At 42.5% G+C, this 20,717-nt stretch overlaps 1 protein-coding gene across 3 annotated transcripts in view; it reads right to left on the minus strand.

Moving 5' to 3' along the window:
• Positions 1-20,717, minus strand: part of wdpcp (WD repeat containing planar cell polarity effector) — an 81,786-nt gene that overhangs the window by 39,568 nt on the left and 21,501 nt on the right. For 2 of the 3 annotated variants that reach the window (XR_008397055.1, XM_053682931.1), the window contains exons 2-8: positions 13,975-14,166; positions 12,769-12,813; positions 11,934-11,984; positions 8,938-9,008; positions 8,273-8,332; positions 7,736-7,850; positions 1,874-2,013 (exon numbers count right to left, since the gene is read on the minus strand). Coding sequence is in view for 2 of the 3 variants with exons in the window: in XM_053682931.1 (XP_053538906.1) it covers positions 1,874-2,013; positions 7,736-7,850; positions 8,273-8,332; positions 8,938-9,008; positions 11,934-11,984; positions 12,769-12,813; positions 13,975-14,166 (674 nt within the window). In the remaining variant the exon portion in view is untranslated. The remainder of the gene's footprint in view (positions 1-1,873; positions 2,014-7,735; positions 7,851-8,272; positions 8,333-8,937; positions 9,009-11,933; positions 11,985-12,768; positions 12,814-13,974; positions 14,167-20,717) is intronic. The other variant, XM_053682932.1, reaches the window with a different exon arrangement.

Here is a 20,717-nt window from a genome sequence, read left to right on the forward strand (position 1 = left end):
CCAGTGCGCGTTTTGGACGTACACGAGAGCGAGAATGAGAGGGTGACCGAGGACAAAAAGAGAAAGGAACGCCAGACAACACCTGTTTTCCCTGAAGAGGCGATGGACTTGACCTCTGACCTCGCCAGACCTCTCCATCTCGCTCACACTCACACACCTTTTTCCCTTCACACATTTATTAAACACTACATATTGTTCAGTCTTACCAGTTTAAACACAGTGCTCGGGATATGACGTAAAAGCATTACAGCACAAAATATCTGCCTGATACATTTATCCAAATTAAATATACACATCACAACAAAGGGCTGTCTAAGATAAAATAATATAAAATGACCACAGTCTAATCAAGTGAGAATCAATTAGATTTGTTTTATGCTTGTTAAATTCAGTTAAATCAATGTTATATTAAAAAATAAGAAAAGGTAGAATAACAATAGGGTGCCTACGCATTATCTATCTATCTATATTATATACACATATATATATATATATATATATATATATATATATATATAAAATTAGTACACGCTAGCGAAAGTTTTTAAACTCAAACTGCTTTTATATCCCTAAATATATATTTGGAATGTAAGGTTGACATCTTTTCATAACAAATGCTTTCATTCTCATTTATGTGCTGCCAGACGCATTGCGAAACTGCGGCGCGTTTCGTTTTTCAAGTACACAAATACCACAACTTTCCAAATTCAAGCCAGACGTCTATCTAAACTAGGGATAGGACGATATACTGGTGTGAAAATATAGCATAAGGAGATCTATTCAATTTTCTGCTATAAAAGGTACACGTGATGATGTCGGTAGCATGTTTCTTGAACGTATGGCCTATTTGTTTTATAAGAAACAATCGTTCTACAGTGTTGACTGTTATTAGTTTATCAAGATCTTCTGAACAAGTTCATTAAAAAAAAACAACAACATTGTATCAGCTTCCGCAGTCATTTGAAGTTAGCTGGTTAGTTACAGGTACATTTATATAGCACTTTTCTAGACACTCAAAGCACTTTACATTGTAGGGATCTCCTCAACCACCACCAGTGTGTAGCATCCACCTGGATGATGCGACGGCAGCCGTAGTGCTCCGGAACGTACACCACACACCAGCTATTAGTGGATCCAATGGAGGAATTTCACCAGGACCTACTCCTACTCTTTACGAGAAGCGTCCTGCTTAACGACCACAGAGAGTCAGGACCTCGGTTTATCGTCCCATCTGAAAGACGGCGCTGATTTTACAGTATAGTGTCCCCGTCACTACACTGGGGGGTTAGGCCCCATACAGACCACAGGATGAGCGCCCCCTGCTGACCTCACTAATACCACTTCCAGCACTTAGTTTTCCCCAGGAGGTCTCCCATCCAAGTACTGGCCAGGCTCAACCCTGCTTAGCTTCAGTGGGAGACCAGGTGAGAACTGCAGGGAGATACGGCGAGAACGAGAGCCAGTAACCCTCACAGTTTCATTTGCCATTCAATATTGTCCTGTTTAGACTGTGAACTTTCCTAAATAAAATGAGAACACATAATTCATCATTTTATCCTCGTCATATATACCCAGAAAGCTGTCTCTTCTGCACTCATTAGTCGAAATAAAGTCAGACCGGATGCCACTTTCTTAAGCTGTGTGAGTGTTATTGTTATTGTGTTTGTCAGTGCTTACCGGCTCTAGAGAGCGCATTAGAGTCCCCAAGGCAAAGAAAAAAAACCACTATGAGTGCTAGTAATTACCGCTACAAGCTCAGTGGAAACGCCGTCATTGTGGCCGCTAATTAAAAACAGCCAAGCTTTTTCCCCAAAGTGCGAACGTGCACGTGTGTGTGAGAGTGTGTGTGTGTGTGTGGGTGGGTGGGTGTTACCTTAATGTCAGCAGCGGAGAGCTTCTCTAAACGCCATGCTGAAAGCTCAGGTGAACTCTGGCTCCGCCTACCCAGGTACACCTGACACACCTGACTCTTCTCCACCAATGAGAGAAGGACGAAGCGTTCACCGATCACCGCTGTGGACGGTAGAGAGAGGCGGGGGCAAGATCCGGTTAGAGTTCAGATGTCACATGTAAAGCGGAAAGCTGAAAGACGCACGAGATTAATATTCGAAACAAGGAAAAGAGAGAAAATCTGAAACTGTAGTGCTTTCTGGACAGGGTAAGATTTCCGGACGTGTCCGTTATGCCGCGAGAGTACGTCTGTAGTAATTATCATCCATTCGTACGGAATCAGAGATCTCCATATCGCCTTATTTGAATGCAAACGGATCGTTTAAGAGTTTCAGTGTGAGTACTTGTTTCAGGGGGCGTGGTCAATCAAGCAATCATGATCGTTAGTATGTCTGTACTTTTCACCTGTTCGAGCTTAATCTTTCCAGACTTGTGTATGCACAGTCCGTAAAATAAATAAATAAATGAATAAATGAATAAATAAATAAATAAATAAATACTGAACTGACGGGAGTAAAATCTCGGCCATACCGCACTTCCCCATGTAAAACAAATCCAACCCGAATAGGGTTTAATACAGAAACCTACTAGGCTAGTAATTAAACCCAACATTCGAAACATCAAAAACATTCTACGGATTATTTTAGCATTATGGTGCATTTGGACACATTTATGAGAAATATATTCGATATTTTCGTGTTATTTAGTGTTAGTGTCACGGTTTCCACTTGGCATCACAGTTCTCATGGTAATGAGAAATGAATAATCAATGCCACGTGCTTGTGTATGCGTGGGTTTCTGTTCCAGTTCAGTCTGTCTTGGACCACCATTGGTTTGCTGCCCGAGCGTGCTCACCTGTCCTGTGTTTAGAGCGGATTAGTTTGTTTACTTACTGTATACCGCGTTGTGTACAAGGTATCGCTGCAAGCTCTGAGCGTGCATTTTGTTGTTCCGTCCAAACCTCGTTTTTTTTTTTTTCCATGTTTCCCGGTTTAGACCCTTGTCTGTCTTTCTTCATTTCTGATTACATACATCATCCGTATGTAATTTTGTCTTCTTGTGTTCTGTCCACAAATAAGGAGTCTTGGATTTGCCTCGATAAAGCACGTGTTGAGTTTACAAGAGGTCTTTGGGTACGCGTTACAGACAGAGCAGGAATTAATACAACTATTTTTTCGGTCATATGAGATACAGTCTGCTCCGAGTTCCTCCGCTGATGTACATGTATGCATGTGTGAAAGAGAATAAGAGACAGTGTAGGTGCAGAAAAAAAAAAAAAAAAAAACACAGAAATGCCTACAGGCAGTACATATTTCATGCTAAAGGCAGAAAATTGCTCTGGATCGAGTTGAACCACCAGCTTAGCTCATGCTTTCTTAGCGATTAAACCTTCCCTTGCTAAAAAATTAATCGTTTTAAAGAAGCAATTAAACAGGAGAGAGGGGGAAAAAAAAAAAAAAAAACACAACTCAACACATAACCTGCTTTAAATTGTGGATATAGCCAAACAGCTTTACAAACCTTAAGAGCAATTACAGACGGGATACACACCGGTTCTGGTGTAATTATGGACTGTGGCATGGTATCGGGTGAAAACAGCGAGTAAACAGAGCTGTGTGTTAACACCGCTCTAATGAAATATACAGAACTTTTCACTTCCATTAGCCGAGCGTCGTCTGTTTACCGGAGTTTTATTCTTAGAAGTATACAACGTTTAGAGCTACCAGTTTAGCAGTGAAAATGTCTAAATCATCACACACACACACACATCTCAGAAGAAACAAACAGGTCTTTGAGTGAATAAATTCAGGTGAATGCTTTTTTCCCCCCACTGAAATATTTCTTTTAAACTACAGGGTGTCCCGAAAGTCTCCATACAGTACACAGGGGAAATGAACAATTTTTTAGTAAAATGTCTTCCAAAATTGATTTAGTTGATATTATATACACTACCGGTCAAAAGTTTAGACACACGCATTCTTTAGAATAATAATGGAGTCATCAACACTCTGGAGTAACACGAATGGAGCTACGGGAATTATGTCGTGATAAAAGAAAATCCAAAATAATCGAGTATTTGATCATCTTCAAAGTCGACGCGCTTTTCGCCTAGAAATTCCCAGAAACGTATTCTTGGCGTTTCTCTCATCCGATTTCTCGAGGAATTTCCCGGAGATGCTTTTTAAACGGTATTAAAGGAGTCCGCACCGACGCCGGACTCTCGTCGGCCGCTCTTCGGAAAACATCTCCCTCCGAGTCGTGCGTTTAAATAAAGATTTTCCTGTGAATAAAACGTCCGCTTTCTAACGACAGAAACGATCACGTCGTCGCGATTATATTTTTGCCCACGACCCCGAATCTCACGCCTTCAGATCGAAAGCGTTTTAACGTCGTGAGAAACGTTAAAACTACCAGCGTGTGTGTGTTTTTCCAGAATGTAGGACTTGAAGAACGCCTGTGACAAAAGAAGAACGTACCGAAGTCGTTCTCGTGGCTGGAACGGGAAGAGCTGTCGCAAGGTCGCGATGGACTTTAACAGGAAACGCAACACACACGTCGCACACAAATTCAAAAAGACTGGAAGTGTTTACCCTGTAGCCTTGACTGATTTATAATCATGGTTAATATTCGTAAAACTGGTTCTGCGATTAAAGGTTCTACGTAGAACCTCACAACAGAAGGTTTCCGTCTCTCCTGCCAAGACTGTACACCGTTAGAGCAGTATAACTTATAGTTACGATTTTGCATTACTGGCGTATACTCTATACCACAGCACTGCTGAACTCTTCGATCTGATTGGTCAGGTGGCGTCGGTCAATTCTCTACCACAGCGCTTTGTACGAGTCAGAAGTGAAGCGGTTCCTCTCAGTTTTCTCATAAACATGACAAGATGCGTTATTTTTTCTGAATCTGTTTACATCTGCTACAACGTAAGTGATAACAGGAATGAACACGTTTTACAGACAGAACCGTTTTTTTTTTTTCTTTCTAACTATAGACTGATAAAAAAAGTATGACGTGTCAGTCTTTACTTATTAAAAAATGTCATCATTGGCAAATCGTTGTCGCTGCGGTGAGGAATAAAAGACGCCGGGACATGCCGTTATTGGGAAAATCAACGTCGGGGTCGTCACGGTAACTGCTTTATCACACCCGCCTATGTGATTGAAGTGTAATTTAACTCGAGTGCTTTATTCCTTACTTATAAAATGCAGAACGTCGTTATCGAGCGGAAATCCGGCGTACTGAAGTATAAATACAGGCATCGTAGAGATGTAATGAGTTATGTCTTGTCAGACTAATTACACAGTGGAATTAACCGTGCTTGGTTATTTATTTATTTGGAGACATGATTTAATTACACTGCCGGGTGATTCAGTCTCACGGACTCGGCCATGTAATTCGGCGGAATGCTCGAGCATTAAACGCTAAAAATAGCCATCACTCAGCAGTTTCCCTTACTTAAAGACACAGAAATGTCAATCACACATAAGAGACTATAGTAGTGTATTTAGACTGTGCTAAGCTCTGCCAAAATGTGAGGGATTTCATGCTAATCCATTAGCAAATAAATGTCCAACTTTGTAGCCTGGGGCTGAAAAACTGGCCTTGTTCGTGTCTCTCTCTCTGTGTGTGTGTGTGTGTGTGTGTGTGTGTGTGTGAGGAACAGGTTTTGGCCCATATGTGAAGCAGAAGACCGAGGCGTATTAGCGATCGGTGTCAGTCAGCTCGCTAGATCCACTTAACGTCCTCCTCGTTTTTAAAACGTGTTGACACTGCGGCCTAAAGAGCTTAACGGCGCCGCGTTTAATGCAATGACAAATAATGAATGCGATGAGAAATCACTTACAGCCTCCCCGCTTAGGAAAATAAAAGGCTTCAGCACAACTCTACGCTGTTTAGGATCACGTTTGAGAAATTTGCCCTCGAGGGGAAAATTTAAACGGTTTGCCGTACGTACGTTATCCGTGATGTTCCGATCGATGTTTTCCTGAGCGATTTCAAATGATTCGTTTGCTAGCATTTGGTAGAAATCGAGCTTTGCGCTAATTCTACCCTAGATTGCTACTAACTACTAACCGAGTCCATTAAATATCCATTAAAATAGAAGATATAGCAAAAAAAAAACAACAACAAAAAAAAACAAATCCCTTTTACTTTTTGACAAAAATGCTAATTTTGGACTTATTAAGGAAGTATTAATCAAATCGAATACTGATTTTAAAAAAAAACAAAAAACAATAATGATTTATTAACCAAAGAATTCGTAAACAGAAGTTGTAGTGTCCACACACTGCATTAGATCTTGTCTGTTTAGATCATTAAAAAAAAAAAAAGAAAAGAAAAAATGTTATTTAGTTGTATACGTTGCATATAACTGCAGCTCTGTTAAATTCTCAATTCTGATTGGTCGGAAAGGTGTGGATTCATTTTCTATAACAGCAGCTCTGACAATATTCCAGCTGCGTATCAAATCGCGTGTTTACATGAATGCACTCGTTCTAATACGTCATCGTTTCTATAGTAACGACTCGTTCACGTAGATGGATGTAAGTGTCGATATGGCGAAAAGACGAAAGACGTTCGTTTAGCATTTACGGAAGGAGTCCCCGGTGTCGGCGCGTTAAATTTGTGTTACGTTCGGAGGTAAAGCTGGAACTTCGTGACGGAAAGCTTCTGAATGTGACAAAGTGCTGGCACTGGAGACTCCTTCCAAATGCTAAACAAACATCCAGCTTATCCTACACAGGGTCACGGCGGGGGAGCCTGAAGCCTAGCCCAGGGCACACACCATGGAAAGTTTGGAAATGCCAATCAGTCTGCAACTCATGTGTTTGGACCGGTGGAGGAAACCGGAGTACCTGGAGGAAACCCCCGAATCACGGGAGAACACGCAAACTCCACGCACACAGGGCGGAGCTGGGAATCGAACCCCAAACCCCGGAGGTGCGAGGCGAACATGCTAACCGCTAAGCCACCGATTCTGCCGTACACACAGAGCTGCCGTGATAAAAAAAAAATATCGCAGTCACATTCACACCGTGTCATTTTGGCGTTTACTTACGGACCCATACCAAGAGCTTGGCACTGTAACTAATGAGGACACATCGCTGATGAATCTGTTATAGAGGCTTTATTAGTGTCCAATAAGGGCCTTGTTCATTTGTAAAATTAAAAGCTGTTGCCACTTGGTGATGGTGAGAGGTTGTGACTAATTGACTGGGGGGTGTGAAACTAATGAAATAGGTGACAGATGTGAAGACCCCCCCCCATACACACACACACACACGCACACACACAAATTACTGTGGTAATTAGGGCCTCTGAGGAGCTGAATGGGACTCTGTGGGGGGTGGCACAGGGAGGGAAGGGGAGAGGGGTGAGACGGAGAGAAAGAGCGAGTGAGAGTGAGACAGGCTTGTCAGGTGTCTAGAGACCCGCTAGAGACACTCAGCTTATAAACAATAAGTGATATGAGAAAATAATTAGCAGATTTGGGACAGTGTCCAAATCCAAACGAGGCAGGAAGTAACGCCACGGTCCATGGAGAGTCAGCAATTAAAAGCAGAGGGAGCACTCTGTCTCTGTGTGTGTGTGTGTGTGTGTGTCCAGACACTTCCGACTTCCTCAGGGAGTAACAGAAGATGTAGAGACAGAAGGTTGGTGACCTATGGGTGTGTGCTGCCCAAGTGCATGCTGGGAAAATGGGCAGTGTGTGTAATTGGTTTGTGCTTTCTTCAACAGTGTGTATATATACCTGTGTGTGTGTGTGTGTTAGACTCACCGTGACTGATGGTGTCAGCAGGCAGTCGTCCCACCAGTGTTTTGTCGATGCCCACTCTCTCTAACTGAGCTCCACTCAGAGTGAGGGTCACTAAAACACCTGAGCTCAACAGCATCTACACACACACACACGTATTATATATATATATATATAATATATATATATAAAATATATATAATACTCCAGTAGTACTAGTTATCTCACAGATATCTACATCTAAAAAAAAACCACAAAACACCACTTGAGATTCCGTTGTAATTAATGACCGTTTGAAATTTCCTCAGCACACGAAATTTACAATGCAGAGCAAATTCCTTCCTCATATTTTATCAGAAGAGTGAAACACTAGAAGTACGGGATGATCCACAGCGAGGTGTGCGTTAGGATTTTAACGCGTGACGCGGAGGAAAAGAAGCACTCGTTTTTTCCCCCCCGCACACACGGGGGTAAGAAAGACGTCATTCCGGGTTAACTTCCCGCTTCCGAGGTTAGTCAGTTGCAGCTACAATCTAGGCTGCTGCATGCTGGGATACGCACCTGGCAGCAATGCTTCGTCCTCCATTTGGTACAAATACAGGAATTAGACTGCAACAGCTCCTGATAAAGAGACAGAAAGAAGAATTATAGCAACAATCGCAATAGGTTTAGTGCAAAATGATCGAGAGAGAGAGAGAGAGAGAGAGAGACAGAGAGAGAGAGAGACAGAGAGAGAGAGAGAGAGCAAGAAATGAAAGAAATTTGCTAACTGGGGTCTTGCTCTGTCGTTTGAAGGCCTTGGCTTCGTGTAGATGTTTCCAATTTCAGATTTTGTGAGGAGGCCAAAAAGTTACCCACAGGGCTACTGAACAAAGCTGCATCTGTGTGTGTGTGTGTGTGTGTGTGTGTGTGTGTGTGTGTGTGTGTGTGTGTGTGTGTGTGAGAGAGAGAGAGAGAGAGAGAGAGAGAGGGAGATGGGGGGTGGTGGGGGCAACAGACAGGGAGGGGTGAACCTGCCCAAAGTCCTGTTGATCCCCCTCAAATATCCCCTGTGATGACAGAGAGACACCCACACCCAGGTGCTGAGAGAGAGAGAGAGAAAGAGAGAGAGAGAGAGAGAGAGAGAGAGAGAGAGAGAGAGAGAGAGAGAGAGAGAGAGAGAGAGAGAATGCTGCAATTTGTTAATTAATCTGGAGTTATTGAGAAGGGGAAATGTAAACAAATACCTCCAGTTCCTTGAGGGTGTCTCTCAACCTCTCCGGACGACGGTTACTCAGGAGCCATGGGTAACCTCGTGCTGAGGGGGTGGGGTGGGGGGGGGGGGGGGAAGAGAGAAAGAGAGAGAGAGAGAGAGAGAGAGAGAGGGGAAGGGGAAGACAAATCAGCACAGAAAATGTTTTCGTGTTTTGTTTATGAGAGGAAGTGGATCGGAGCGACCCGGAGTCTAAAGGTCGAAATGTCACCAACTACAATGAGGCCGAGCTGAAAGTTCCTTCAGTTAACAAATGAAATTCGGCTGCGGTGGGCGCCAGAGACGGAAACGAGAGTTCCTCATCTGAAAACTGTACAATGCATTAAATCACGGCATATCCTTAGAACTTCACGTGGTCACCGAGGTGATGGTTAAAATCCTGTACAACACTACAGCGCTTGTCTGAGGGTCCAGTTATCTGCTCGGGTTAGACGATTTATTATAAAAGGAATAACTTCACCTTTAGTAGTTCATCATAGCTGGGGTTAATAAAAACCGTCTTCTGACACACGCAACCGCTCAAAAGTTTGTGGACGCCGGACCGAAACGTTTCTCACGGCGTTAAAACGCTTTCGATCTGAAGGCGTGAGATTAAACGTGTGAAATCGGTGTCGTAGACCAAAATATAATCGCGACGACGTGATCGTTTCTGTCGTTAGAAAACGGACGTTTTATTCACAGGAAAATCTTTATTTAAACGCACGACTCGGAGGGAGATGTTTTACGAAAAGCGGCCGACGAGAGTCCGGCGTCGGTGCGAACTCCTTTAATACCGTTTAAAAAGCGTCTCCGGGAAATTCCTCGAGAAATCGGATGAGAAAAACGCCAAGAATACGTTTCTGGGAATTTCTAGGCGAAAAGCGCGTCGACTTTGAAGATGATCAAATACTCGATTATTTTGGATTTATTTTATCACGACATAATTCCCGTAGCTCCATTCGTGTTACTCCAGAGTGTTGATGACTTTAATATTATTCTAAAACGTGGAGAGAAAAAAATAAAAGAAAGAATGAGTGCGTAGCGTACACGACATAAGGAATAACACATTCACGGGGCGTGCGGTTACAAGGAAATAAACAACTTTGTGAGGAAACGAGTGTTTTCTAGCTGCTACGAGGTCAGTGATGACAGGAGCTTAGTTTCATGGATCATCCAGGACATCAAATATACTTTTTAAAAAATTTTTTTTAATTCCATTAATGATATAATTAAAAAGAATGAACGATGGGCACACTACTGTGGAATAAAAGGAATAAAACACTCGGGGAAAAATAACCCCGTCCGTCACTCTTACATCACTCCCCGTTTCCTCTACACAAGCAGCGGGGAAGAAAAACCGAGGGGCGTGTAAACATTAAACCACTTCAAAGTAAAACCGCGATTAACTTGAGGGCCCTCTGAAGACAGAGTGTGTACTTTAGTTACCTTGTACACTTAATATGCTTTATTAACTAATAACCTAGCGCCACACGTTTCCCCCCACGCCGGAGACTCATTCAATCGTCTGTGTGTGCCTCGGGGAGGAAAGAACTCAAAGTTACCGTAACATATTAAAACACGCCGGTGTAAAATGTGCTGTCACACTCATGAAAACCTCATCTGCCTCCCACGAAACACACACACACACACACACGGAGTTAATTGAATTTCTGTGTTTGTATTAACAGGTTAACGTGAGCCGAGCCGAGGTTGAGAGGCTTCTTTTTGGAAATTTGCCCTTAAAGGATTCCAATTTGGGCTTTTGTGTGTGTGTGTGTGTGTGTGTGTGTGTGTGTGTGTGTGTGCGCTATTAAGAAACAGGCCCCCGTCCTTAAAAAGAGATTCATAAATACATGAATATTAATGAAGGGGCGAGAGAGAGAGGAATGGTGTGTTAAGGATGAGTGTGTCTCTCCTGATAAGCGACTTTTTGTCCCTCTGAAGTCTCTGAGGATTATTTATTTATTTACTATTCCTATTTTATTGGGTGATAGATCTGTTATTACCCACACATGCAGTATTACATATCACACACACACACACACACACTAATATATACATATATAAAATATATAACGTGTATATATATATATATATATATATATATATATATATATATATATATATATATATATATATATATATATATATATACACGCTGTATAATATTTGCACTTGAATTGCTTAAAGCTTCGGTACACTCATGCATTTAAATCTAACCGAGCTGAACGTAATGTTATACTGCCCAACTACTCTCACGTAAACGCGCACAAGGTGAACGTCGTGTCGCTTTTCTTACACGAAGGAAACGATTACCAGGCGAAACCGCGATCCGATCACGCACCGTTTTCATTCGTCGAGCCGCAGAATGTTTTGTCATCACTGATACTATAATACCAGGAGATAAATTTAGCTAACGAGAAATTCCTAGCTTCCAGAGAGAGAAAAAAAACAACAACAACAAAAAAAAAAACCCTACCCTACCCACGTGTGTGGACGAGACAAATGTTTGTTTGTTTGTTTGTTTGTTTGGGATGTGAGACAAGCGGCCGTAAGAAAACAGCGAGGCAACACCCCCGGTGTGAAGCGATTTAATAATCAGCAGCTCCTGCTCTTATTTATTTATTTGCTTTGCTTTCCATTGGTTTCCAAAGTTCACCTAGATAACGTCGGCACGAAGCAAAAGTAAACACCCCCCCCCCCCCCCCCCCCCCCCCACACACACACACACACAAACGAACACGTCTTTCCTGCTTCGGTGAAGTGACTTTTCCAATTGTTAAATTGTCTCATTACCCGAATGGACGTTAGAAGCATTTTTTGAGGACATTTGGCATGTTTCTCTCCCTTCGAAGATCTAAATATTATTTAGATTTGCTCCGACAGGACTGATACGTGCCCGTTTTTAAAAAAAAATATATAGATCCATTGCTAACAAGTCACACACACACACACACACACGAAGATGATTACAAAAGGTAGAGGACTCACTCTCGGCAAAGTGCTGCTTCTCACTGTAGTAATGCTGATCTGCAGGAAAGACTGAACACACACACACACACACACACACACACACACACACACACACACACACAGAGCAAGAGAAACAGCCGTCAAAAACCAATATGGCTCCTGCTTCTTCAGCTAAAATGAGGTGCGTGTGTCAAAACGAGTGTGTGAGTCAGGCGGTGTCTCGTAGTCCGTGAGCTGGAGTTCGGGGTGTTTAAACTCATGGAGAACTCGACACGGAGCTGATGAGTCGATTCAGGAGTCTTCGGAGATGTAAGCACTGACGTGTGCGGTGCATGATGGGGTTTTATAGGACCTCTGCTTCGTACTCATGGACCTATGACCTTTCTCAGCTGGAGAGCTGGTCCAAACACACACACACACACACACACACACACACACACACACATACACACATACACACATACACACACATGCTGACAACTCCTTGATCTCTTCCTCTTGGTAGAGCTGCTGCACCCTCTGGTGGACACTATTCAAGGAAGCAGGACTCGAACACACACACACACACACACACACACACACACTTGTGTATAGTGTAAGTATAAAGAAATGTGCAGAGTCTCAGGTGCAGTCCCCTTTTCAGATATCTAGCTACCGACTGTGGCCCGTCTGCTATTATACGACAGTTTGCTCATGTCGGTTTCCCCTGGCCCATTCCTCAATGTAAAGGGAACACCAGAGAACGGAAACGAAGGCCGAACGGTTCCAGGAACCACGATGGCTATAGCTACCGGAAATAAAATCCATGCTGAGGGAGGGAGTGAGGGAAGGAGAGAGTGAATTTCACACTCACCCGGTTCTCCTTTCTCATAAAACTGGAATGTGCCAATATCTGTGTCTGTAAAAGAGAGAGAGAGAAAGACATAATCCAGAGATTGAATTATCAGCATTTTTGACATTGGTGGAACAAACACACCCATTCAACACCGAGTAAAGCGAGGGAGCAAGGAAAACGGACGAATTTGTGCGTTCGCCATGGAAAGACAAACACACCGTGCTTTCTGATCAAGTTGTGAGAATAGAGCTGCTCATTCAGGACGACGGTCCTCACACGGGACACCCGTATATCCGAGTGCAGCACTGCGAATACGGATGTTAAGCGCGCACTGGTTAAGACCTGAGGCTGAAAGTACGTTCACACATACAGCGAGTCGCATTGACAAAGTGACCGGAGACCACTCATTTTCAAAAGAGACCTGGTGATTTCCAGCGACAGCGACCGTCGGAGATCAAGTGGCAGGGGGGTGTAAACTTTTAAACAGGATGATTGGTATAAATTGTTATTGTTTTCTCTTCTGGGAGACATGTAACTGTCTTATTTGGCTACTGAAGGGCGGTTCTGAATGGGAAAGAAAAAAAGATCTTTAAACGAAATAATAACAATTTACACACGATCATCCGGTTCAAAAGTTTACACCCCCTCCCCCTGGGTCTTAATGTATCGCGTCGCCTTCTTGAGCGTCGGTGAACGTTTGCACCTCGTGTGATAGTCGTCCCTCGATGGATCTCGACATCATATAGACGCCGTTGGAAAGGTGTCAAATACGCAGGAGATGCCGGAAAAGTAAAGAACGTGCCGGACCTGGAGGATTTTTCTGAAGAACAGCGGGCAGTTTAACAGCTCAGGACAAACACGGGACTCGTGAAGAACTCTCACAGAACATAAACACATCATGTCGTGGATCGTCCGGGTGACGACACACAGGGTTAATAATCAAGCGTGTGTAAACTTTTGAACGGGGTAAGTTTTTATATACGGGAAGGGAATCGAATTAAAAACCTAAATACAACAGAACAGAAGTGTGGAAACGTTCCTAACTAACGATTGTGTGTGTGTGTGTGTGTGTAAGTAAAAGAGTGTAGTTAAACGTGTGTGTTTCAAACTGCGAGACAGCGGTAGAGCGAAACAATGTGAGATCTGTCAAATATTTATGTGTGACTCTGAAACTTTTCTGTGTGTGTGTGTGTGTGTGTGTGTGTGTGTGTGTGTGTTAATTACCTTGCACATTCAGACTGCTTCTTGAGGACCACAGGTTCAGCTCCGCTAAGCAGAACGCCATCAGATGACACGGAGGCCTCGGGAAGAGGGAGAGACGTTGAAAAGGAGAAAGAAGGACGTGAACAATGAGAGACAGAGATACACATCTCCCACTTGTATCACTCACAGAGCTTTTCACTCCAGATCTCAAACCTGCACACACACACACACACACACACACACTTGACTACTCCGACTCAGGGATGGGGGTCACTGGGTTTGTGCGGTTCCTCGGTGCAGATAGTGTGAGCGCTCTCCTCATTTCCCCTTATACACAATCTCTGTCCTGACCTTTTCATTTCCATCGGACGGCTCGGTTGATTCAATTTGCCCCCGCGTTCTCTCGCTCCCGCCAACCTTTTAAATCACGGCAACGGTGGGTGATTGCGTTCGGGATGGCGGAGGTAGACGGCAATTAAGAAGGAAGGGCAGGAGGAAAAAGGTGGGTCCAATGAATGAGCGATGATAAACTTAATCTGGACCTTATTAAATAAGTGTTGGGGGAAGGGGGGAGGGAAGGACGAGTGAGGAAGACTCAAAGCTGCGGGCACAAGAGACCCGCATGCTAGCATGCTAATGTAGAGGGAGACAAGTAAAGCGAGAGGGCGATGTGAGGTGATGGATTGAGAAAGGTAAAGGGAGTATAAAAGAAGGATGAGAGCGTGTGGAACAGATAAGACTTTGATAACGACTCGGTTTCCGCAGACTTTAATTACGTTAGCGTTTATATCTTAGCGGGAGGCCGGACTCGGCCTGTGCTCGTTCTAAAACCTTTCATTAAATCGGAGATTCAGATTCAGATTTGTATTTAAAAAAAAAAAAAAAAACACGTGGTCGCACTTCTGTTCAGAACAGAGTCCTTCAAGGTCGTTTCAAGCCACGGCAAAGAGTATAATCTGCAGTAAGTAATACTTGAAAATACATCACTAGTCTTCCAGAAGTTGTTTATGTAAGGAATGACACACGGCAGAGTAAACCGTGATATGAAAATGATCGCGTTATTCTGACTACGCTACAGCGATCTTTGCCAACAATTCCAATATCTCATGGGGTATAACCCCCGTGTCCTGCCGAAATTCCCCCATTGGCCCTTCTCTATCATGTTCCCCTAATAATCTCCGTCTCTGAACTGGCTACATCACTCTCCTCTCATCTCCATTAATAGCTGGTGTGTGGAGGACGTTCTGGAGCACTATGGTGGACGCTACACACTAGTGATGGATGACGAGATCCCCCTCACCTTTTTTTTTTTTTTTTTTTTTTTTTTTTTTTACGAAAGCTTCGAGTGCGGTTAATTATTCGTCGTGCTGTACGTGCAGATAGACGACTGCTTGAAGCCGTGGGCTGCGTCCCAAACCGCGTACTTACCGTCTATATAGTAGCCGGGATACATGTATTTCTCCTACTATATACTGTAGCAGGTAAGTACGCGGTTTGGGACGCGGCCGTGCTCTCTTGTTTGCCGTCAAACGGTCGAGCGCTGCCGTGCGTGTACGTGTCCTGTCGCACAATGCGGTGAAAACTCTCACGCGACGTTAATAGCGTGATTAAGGTGTGTATGTGTCTGTAACGCACGTCCATAATGCGACTAAAACAGGAATACTCCACACGTCTTAATTCCGTTTGGGTTTACTTCGAGTATGACTTTAATCAGATTAAGGTCATCGATAATCTCCGTTTACATGCTAGTTTCTTAATCCGAGTATCGTCTTAATCGGGTTCATATCGGATTGTTGTCGTCCGTGTGAACGTACTGATTGATGGTGTAGCATGATTACACATGTCTGTGTTAAGTTTTAGTAGGTGATTTGATCATGTCACAGGTTTAAACTTTAAACTGTTAGACAACATAGTTTTTGTCCTCGCGTTTTGCTGGTGACGTTACTCTGGGTCTGCGTTTGTGTGTGTGTGTGTGTGTGTGTGTGTGCGAGATGTGCAAGGTGAGCGAGGTTTGAACGTTGTCACATAAGCGCGTGTGTGTTGTGATCAGTGAAGGTTCAGAATGGCGGCAGTGATCTTTGAACCCTTCTCCGGTTTCTTCGGGCTAATTTGAGAAGGATGAGAGACGGGCGCCATGTGTTGCGAAAGCCTGCGGCGATACACTTCAAACAGCGGAGACTTGCCGTAGCTACATTTCGGGTTTATTTTTTTTATTTTTTTATTAGTCTAATTAACTTTCTAACTGGCTTGAAAACGAGATGCGATGGTGAACCAAAAGAACACACACTCTCAGTCAAGAGCAGGCCTGTCCATTGAGAGTGATGTTCATACAGGCATCATGGTGTTCATTCACACACACACACACACACACACACACACACACTTAACGTATATCTTTCTTACACACACTGGAAGAGAACAGGCCTGTCGGGAACAGATGACGAGCTGCTTCAAAGAAACACTCGTGTTTTTCACCCCAAGCACACGCTAATTACACCTTTCACTCTTCCAACTCAGACAGCCTGTCTCAATGAGATGACCTTGGCATGGACAGAGAGAAAACCTGAACGTCCACACACACACACACACACACACACACACACACACACACACACACACAGACACGCATGACTATCATGGTAGTTGTGTTCTGCTGTGTTCCCCGCCCATCATATACTCCTAAAGGTGTGCAAACTTCAATCTAATTCTCTATAAAAAAACATCTGGCATTGGTGTACCGTTTATTCATTTATTCACACACGAGCACGACTGGTCCGGTCACATCACCAAGACGACCAAAAAGATCATTCGCTTTTCCTCTTTCTTTCTTTCAGCATAAACTACTTCAAACTTTTTCTTTTCTTTTTTCCCTCGTCTTCCTATACTAGGGATGTAAACGAATACGCTATGAGAAATGAACAGACTAAACAAATGCTAATTTTTTAATTGTAAAAATGTTGTTGTTGTTTTTTTTTTTTTTTATAAAAGCTTGCCAGCAAGCACTACATCACCAACATTAAACACGTGCATCAAATCTCCAAAACTACACACATCTCCAGAACTACACACATCTCCAGAACTACACACATCTGCAAAACTACACACATCTACACAAATCTCCAGAACTACACAAATCTCCAGAACTACACACATCTACACAAATCTCCAGAACTATACACATCTCCAAAACTACACAAATCTCCAGAACTACACACACCTCCAAAACTACACAAATCTCCAGAACTACACACATCTACACAAATCTCCAGAACTACACACATTTCCCAAAACTACACAAATCTCCAGAACTACACACATCTCCAGAACTACACACATCTACACAAATCTCCAAAACTGCACAAATCTCCAGAACTACACACATCTATACAAATCTCCAGAACTACACAAATCTACACAAATCTCCAAAACTACACAAATCTCCAGAACTGCACAAATCTCCAGAACTACACAAATCTATAAACTCTATAGATTATATAAACTCTATAGCTCTATAAACCCTGTTCTGTCTCCATAGCTCTGCAATATTTTAGTCTTTAATTTATTTATTCATTTTCATATGGTTCATTTACATGTGATTCATTTTCATGTGATTCATATTCATGAGATTCATATTCAAGTGATACATTTTCACGTGATTCATTTACGTATGATTCATTTACATGTGAAACATTTTCATGAGATTCATATTCAAGTGATACATTTTCATATGGTTCATTTACATGTGATTCATTTTCATCAGATTCATATTCATGAGATTCATATTCAAGTGATACATTTTCATGTGATTCATTTACGTACGATTCATTTACATGTGAAACATTTTCATGAGATTCATTTACGTATGATAGCTCTGCAATATTTTAAAGCGGAAACTGCACATCGTACACACTCTCTGTGCTTACACGTTCCCGTTGTTTGTCATAGCCGACGTAAATGGAAACAGGACTTGCCTTTTCCATCAGATACTCGGCTTCAAAACAAACACAACGTCAAGTTACAAACTGCAACCCTGGCAACCTGCTCACGGGACAAAGACCAGGTTCATTAACAGGATTAACATGAACAGGAGGCACACTATTCCTTTTTTTGAGGGGGGGTTTATTGTGTGGTTTGCTCCAGTAGCCCGACCTAATCACTGCCTTACTGCATTCTGTACAAACAAAAGAAATATGCTTTCATTTATAAAGCTCCATATATAGCACTACTCCACCGGGTCTCCAAAAAATAATAAATGAATGCATTTTATTCTTATATGAACATTTGCCATAACTATTCAATGAAAACCATTGGAAACCCCCGCAGTATGGGGAGAACATGCAAGCTCCGCAGCCACAGGGTGGAAGTGAGAATCGAACCCACAACCCTGAAGGTGCACGGCAAACATGCTAACCATTAAGCCACCGTGCGCCCCCATCTGACATCTGCAGGTATTTTACGTGTTCCAACTCGAGCACACCTGGTGCAACTAATGAAGCCCTTGTTGTGCTTGACACAGCACCTGTTTTGCATATTTGTGAGAGATTCTACTCAGGGGGTTGAATAATTTTGAGACTGGAGAAGTCATTATAAGTTGCATTTTCAGTTGAATTTGGGGAAACCACTCGAAGCGTCCGTCCTGTTGAACTATTTCAACTGCTTTTGTTTGATTTTGTAACAGCTGAAAGTCTGACAATAAACCTGATCTGCAATGGGGGTTGATATGGGTTATCATTATTGCTCATTTTCAACAAACACTTTATTACTAGCCAATCAGTAAATATGTCGCCTCAGTGACTTCTTCAGGGTTGTATAACAAGGTTTTAATAAAGTGTTTATTACACAGCATCAAAGCTAACAATGCAAGAGTCAATTCAATTTTATTTTATTTGTATAGCGCTTTTAACAATGGACGTTGTCTCGGAAACATATAAACACAGGATAGAGATTTTAAGCGTGTGAGTTTATCCCTATTGAGCGAGCCGGTGGTGACGGTGGTGAGGGAAAACTCCCTAAGATGATATGAGACAGAAACATTGAGAGGAACCGGACTCAGAAGGGAACCCGTCCTCATCTGGGTCACGACGGATATAATATTGTGCAACAATAAAAGGTTGCAATGAATGATGACTAAAACATAGTGAATAAACCTTATACAACTGACTAATTTGAGCTTTAGTAAACAAATAAAACCTTAAATGAACCCCCTTTCTTTCTCTATCTATCCATCTTATACAGCTCTCACCCCTTTCTTTCATTTGCTCTTGCTTCTTTCTTTCTCTCCATCTGTCTGTCCTCCTTTGTTTCACAAGCACGGTGGTTTTCTATTCAGCGACGGTCACTCAGTCGCCCCTCCCTCCTTTTTTTTGTCCTGAGGGTGTGCAAACCTTTGGGCTTGACCAAAAAAAAAAAAAAAAAAATTCTTTACAATTTTGTCATTTTTGGTGTATTGTTTATTCGTGTTTTCCTTCGTGAGCACGATTCACCTCACCGAAGGCTAGCAGACGCAACGACACTGAAGCGCTAATGATAAATATTTCTCGCTTTGAAACAGAGAGAGCAAAAGGTTTTCTTCTTCTCAACTCGTTTCAGGAGAAATTGGGTTTTTCTTCATGCTTAAAAGAGAAGGCGGGAGGAAACGCTGACTCATCCTTAAAGCTTCTGGAGGGGGGAAAAAAAATAAACAGATGAAAGGATCCTCTTATGTCAGTAAACTTGTTAAGAGCAGGTGCTGCTGCTAGCGCTTTTGGCTTGCCGGTTTTATTCGGCCATTTTCCTGTGGTGAAGGAGGGTTTTTTTTTTTTTTTTTTTTTTAAACACGGGAAAGAGTAGAGGAGATGGAAGAGAGGCAAAAGTTTGTCTCAGGGTTTTCTCTCATTTTATTTAGACATCCAGCAGGCCGGGCCATGGCTACAGATAAGACTTAGCATGCTCAGCAGCGCTAGTGTGTTAGCGTCCTCTGTGCTAACTGGCCTGTCACGCTAACTGGCCTGAAAGGTGAAGAGAGCTGCTGTTCTGCTGGCAGACGCAATTTCACTGCCGGGATTTCGCTTCTTTTCTACAGACATCAGCGGTTTGTTCCTAATGGACGGATGGACTGTAGGATGGACGGATGAGAGAGAGAGAAAAAAATGGATGGACAGAGAGAATCTGAAGAAGATTTTTTTTGTTTGCTATAAACCCTTTGGCCTCTTTTTAAAAAATTTCCAACCTTCCATCTGAATTTTTTTACTCTCCCACTCCCCTCCACCCTTTTCTTTCTTTTTTCCTTCCACATGTTTTTCATTCGCTACCCTCCTTTCTTTCATTTGTTCCGGCGTCTTTCTTTCTCTCCTTTCTTCTGACTTTTCTTTTTAACTTGCTCGCATTTGCTCGAGCTTCTTATTTTTCTCTCCAACTGTCTCTCTCTCCCTTTCTTTCTGGCGCTCATTGTCTTTTGCATTTTCTTTTTTTAATGAATTCTGTCGTTCATTTATTCATTCATTCTTCCATTTTCTTTCGTGTCCATTTTTCTTCCTGCCTTTCTTTCAGTCTCTCTCTTTCGCTCGTTTTATCCCTTATTACTATCTAGCTTTCTTTATTTCGCATTTGTGTCTTTTTCTTTCTTTCCTGTCCATTTTTCTCTCCTTCTTTCTTATGTGGCCATTTTTTTTCGTCCTGCCTTTCTTTCAGTCTCTGTCTCACTTTCTTTCCTTCACTCATTTCTTTGTTTCTCACTTGTGTCCTACTTCTTTCGCTCTGTCTTTCCTGTCCATTTTTCTTCTATT

Source organism: Ictalurus punctatus, chromosome 9, assembly GCF_001660625.3.
Source record: "Ictalurus punctatus breed USDA103 chromosome 9, Coco_2.0, whole genome shotgun sequence".
In the NCBI taxonomy this organism is placed as follows: domain Eukaryota; kingdom Metazoa; phylum Chordata; class Actinopteri; order Siluriformes; family Ictaluridae; genus Ictalurus; species Ictalurus punctatus.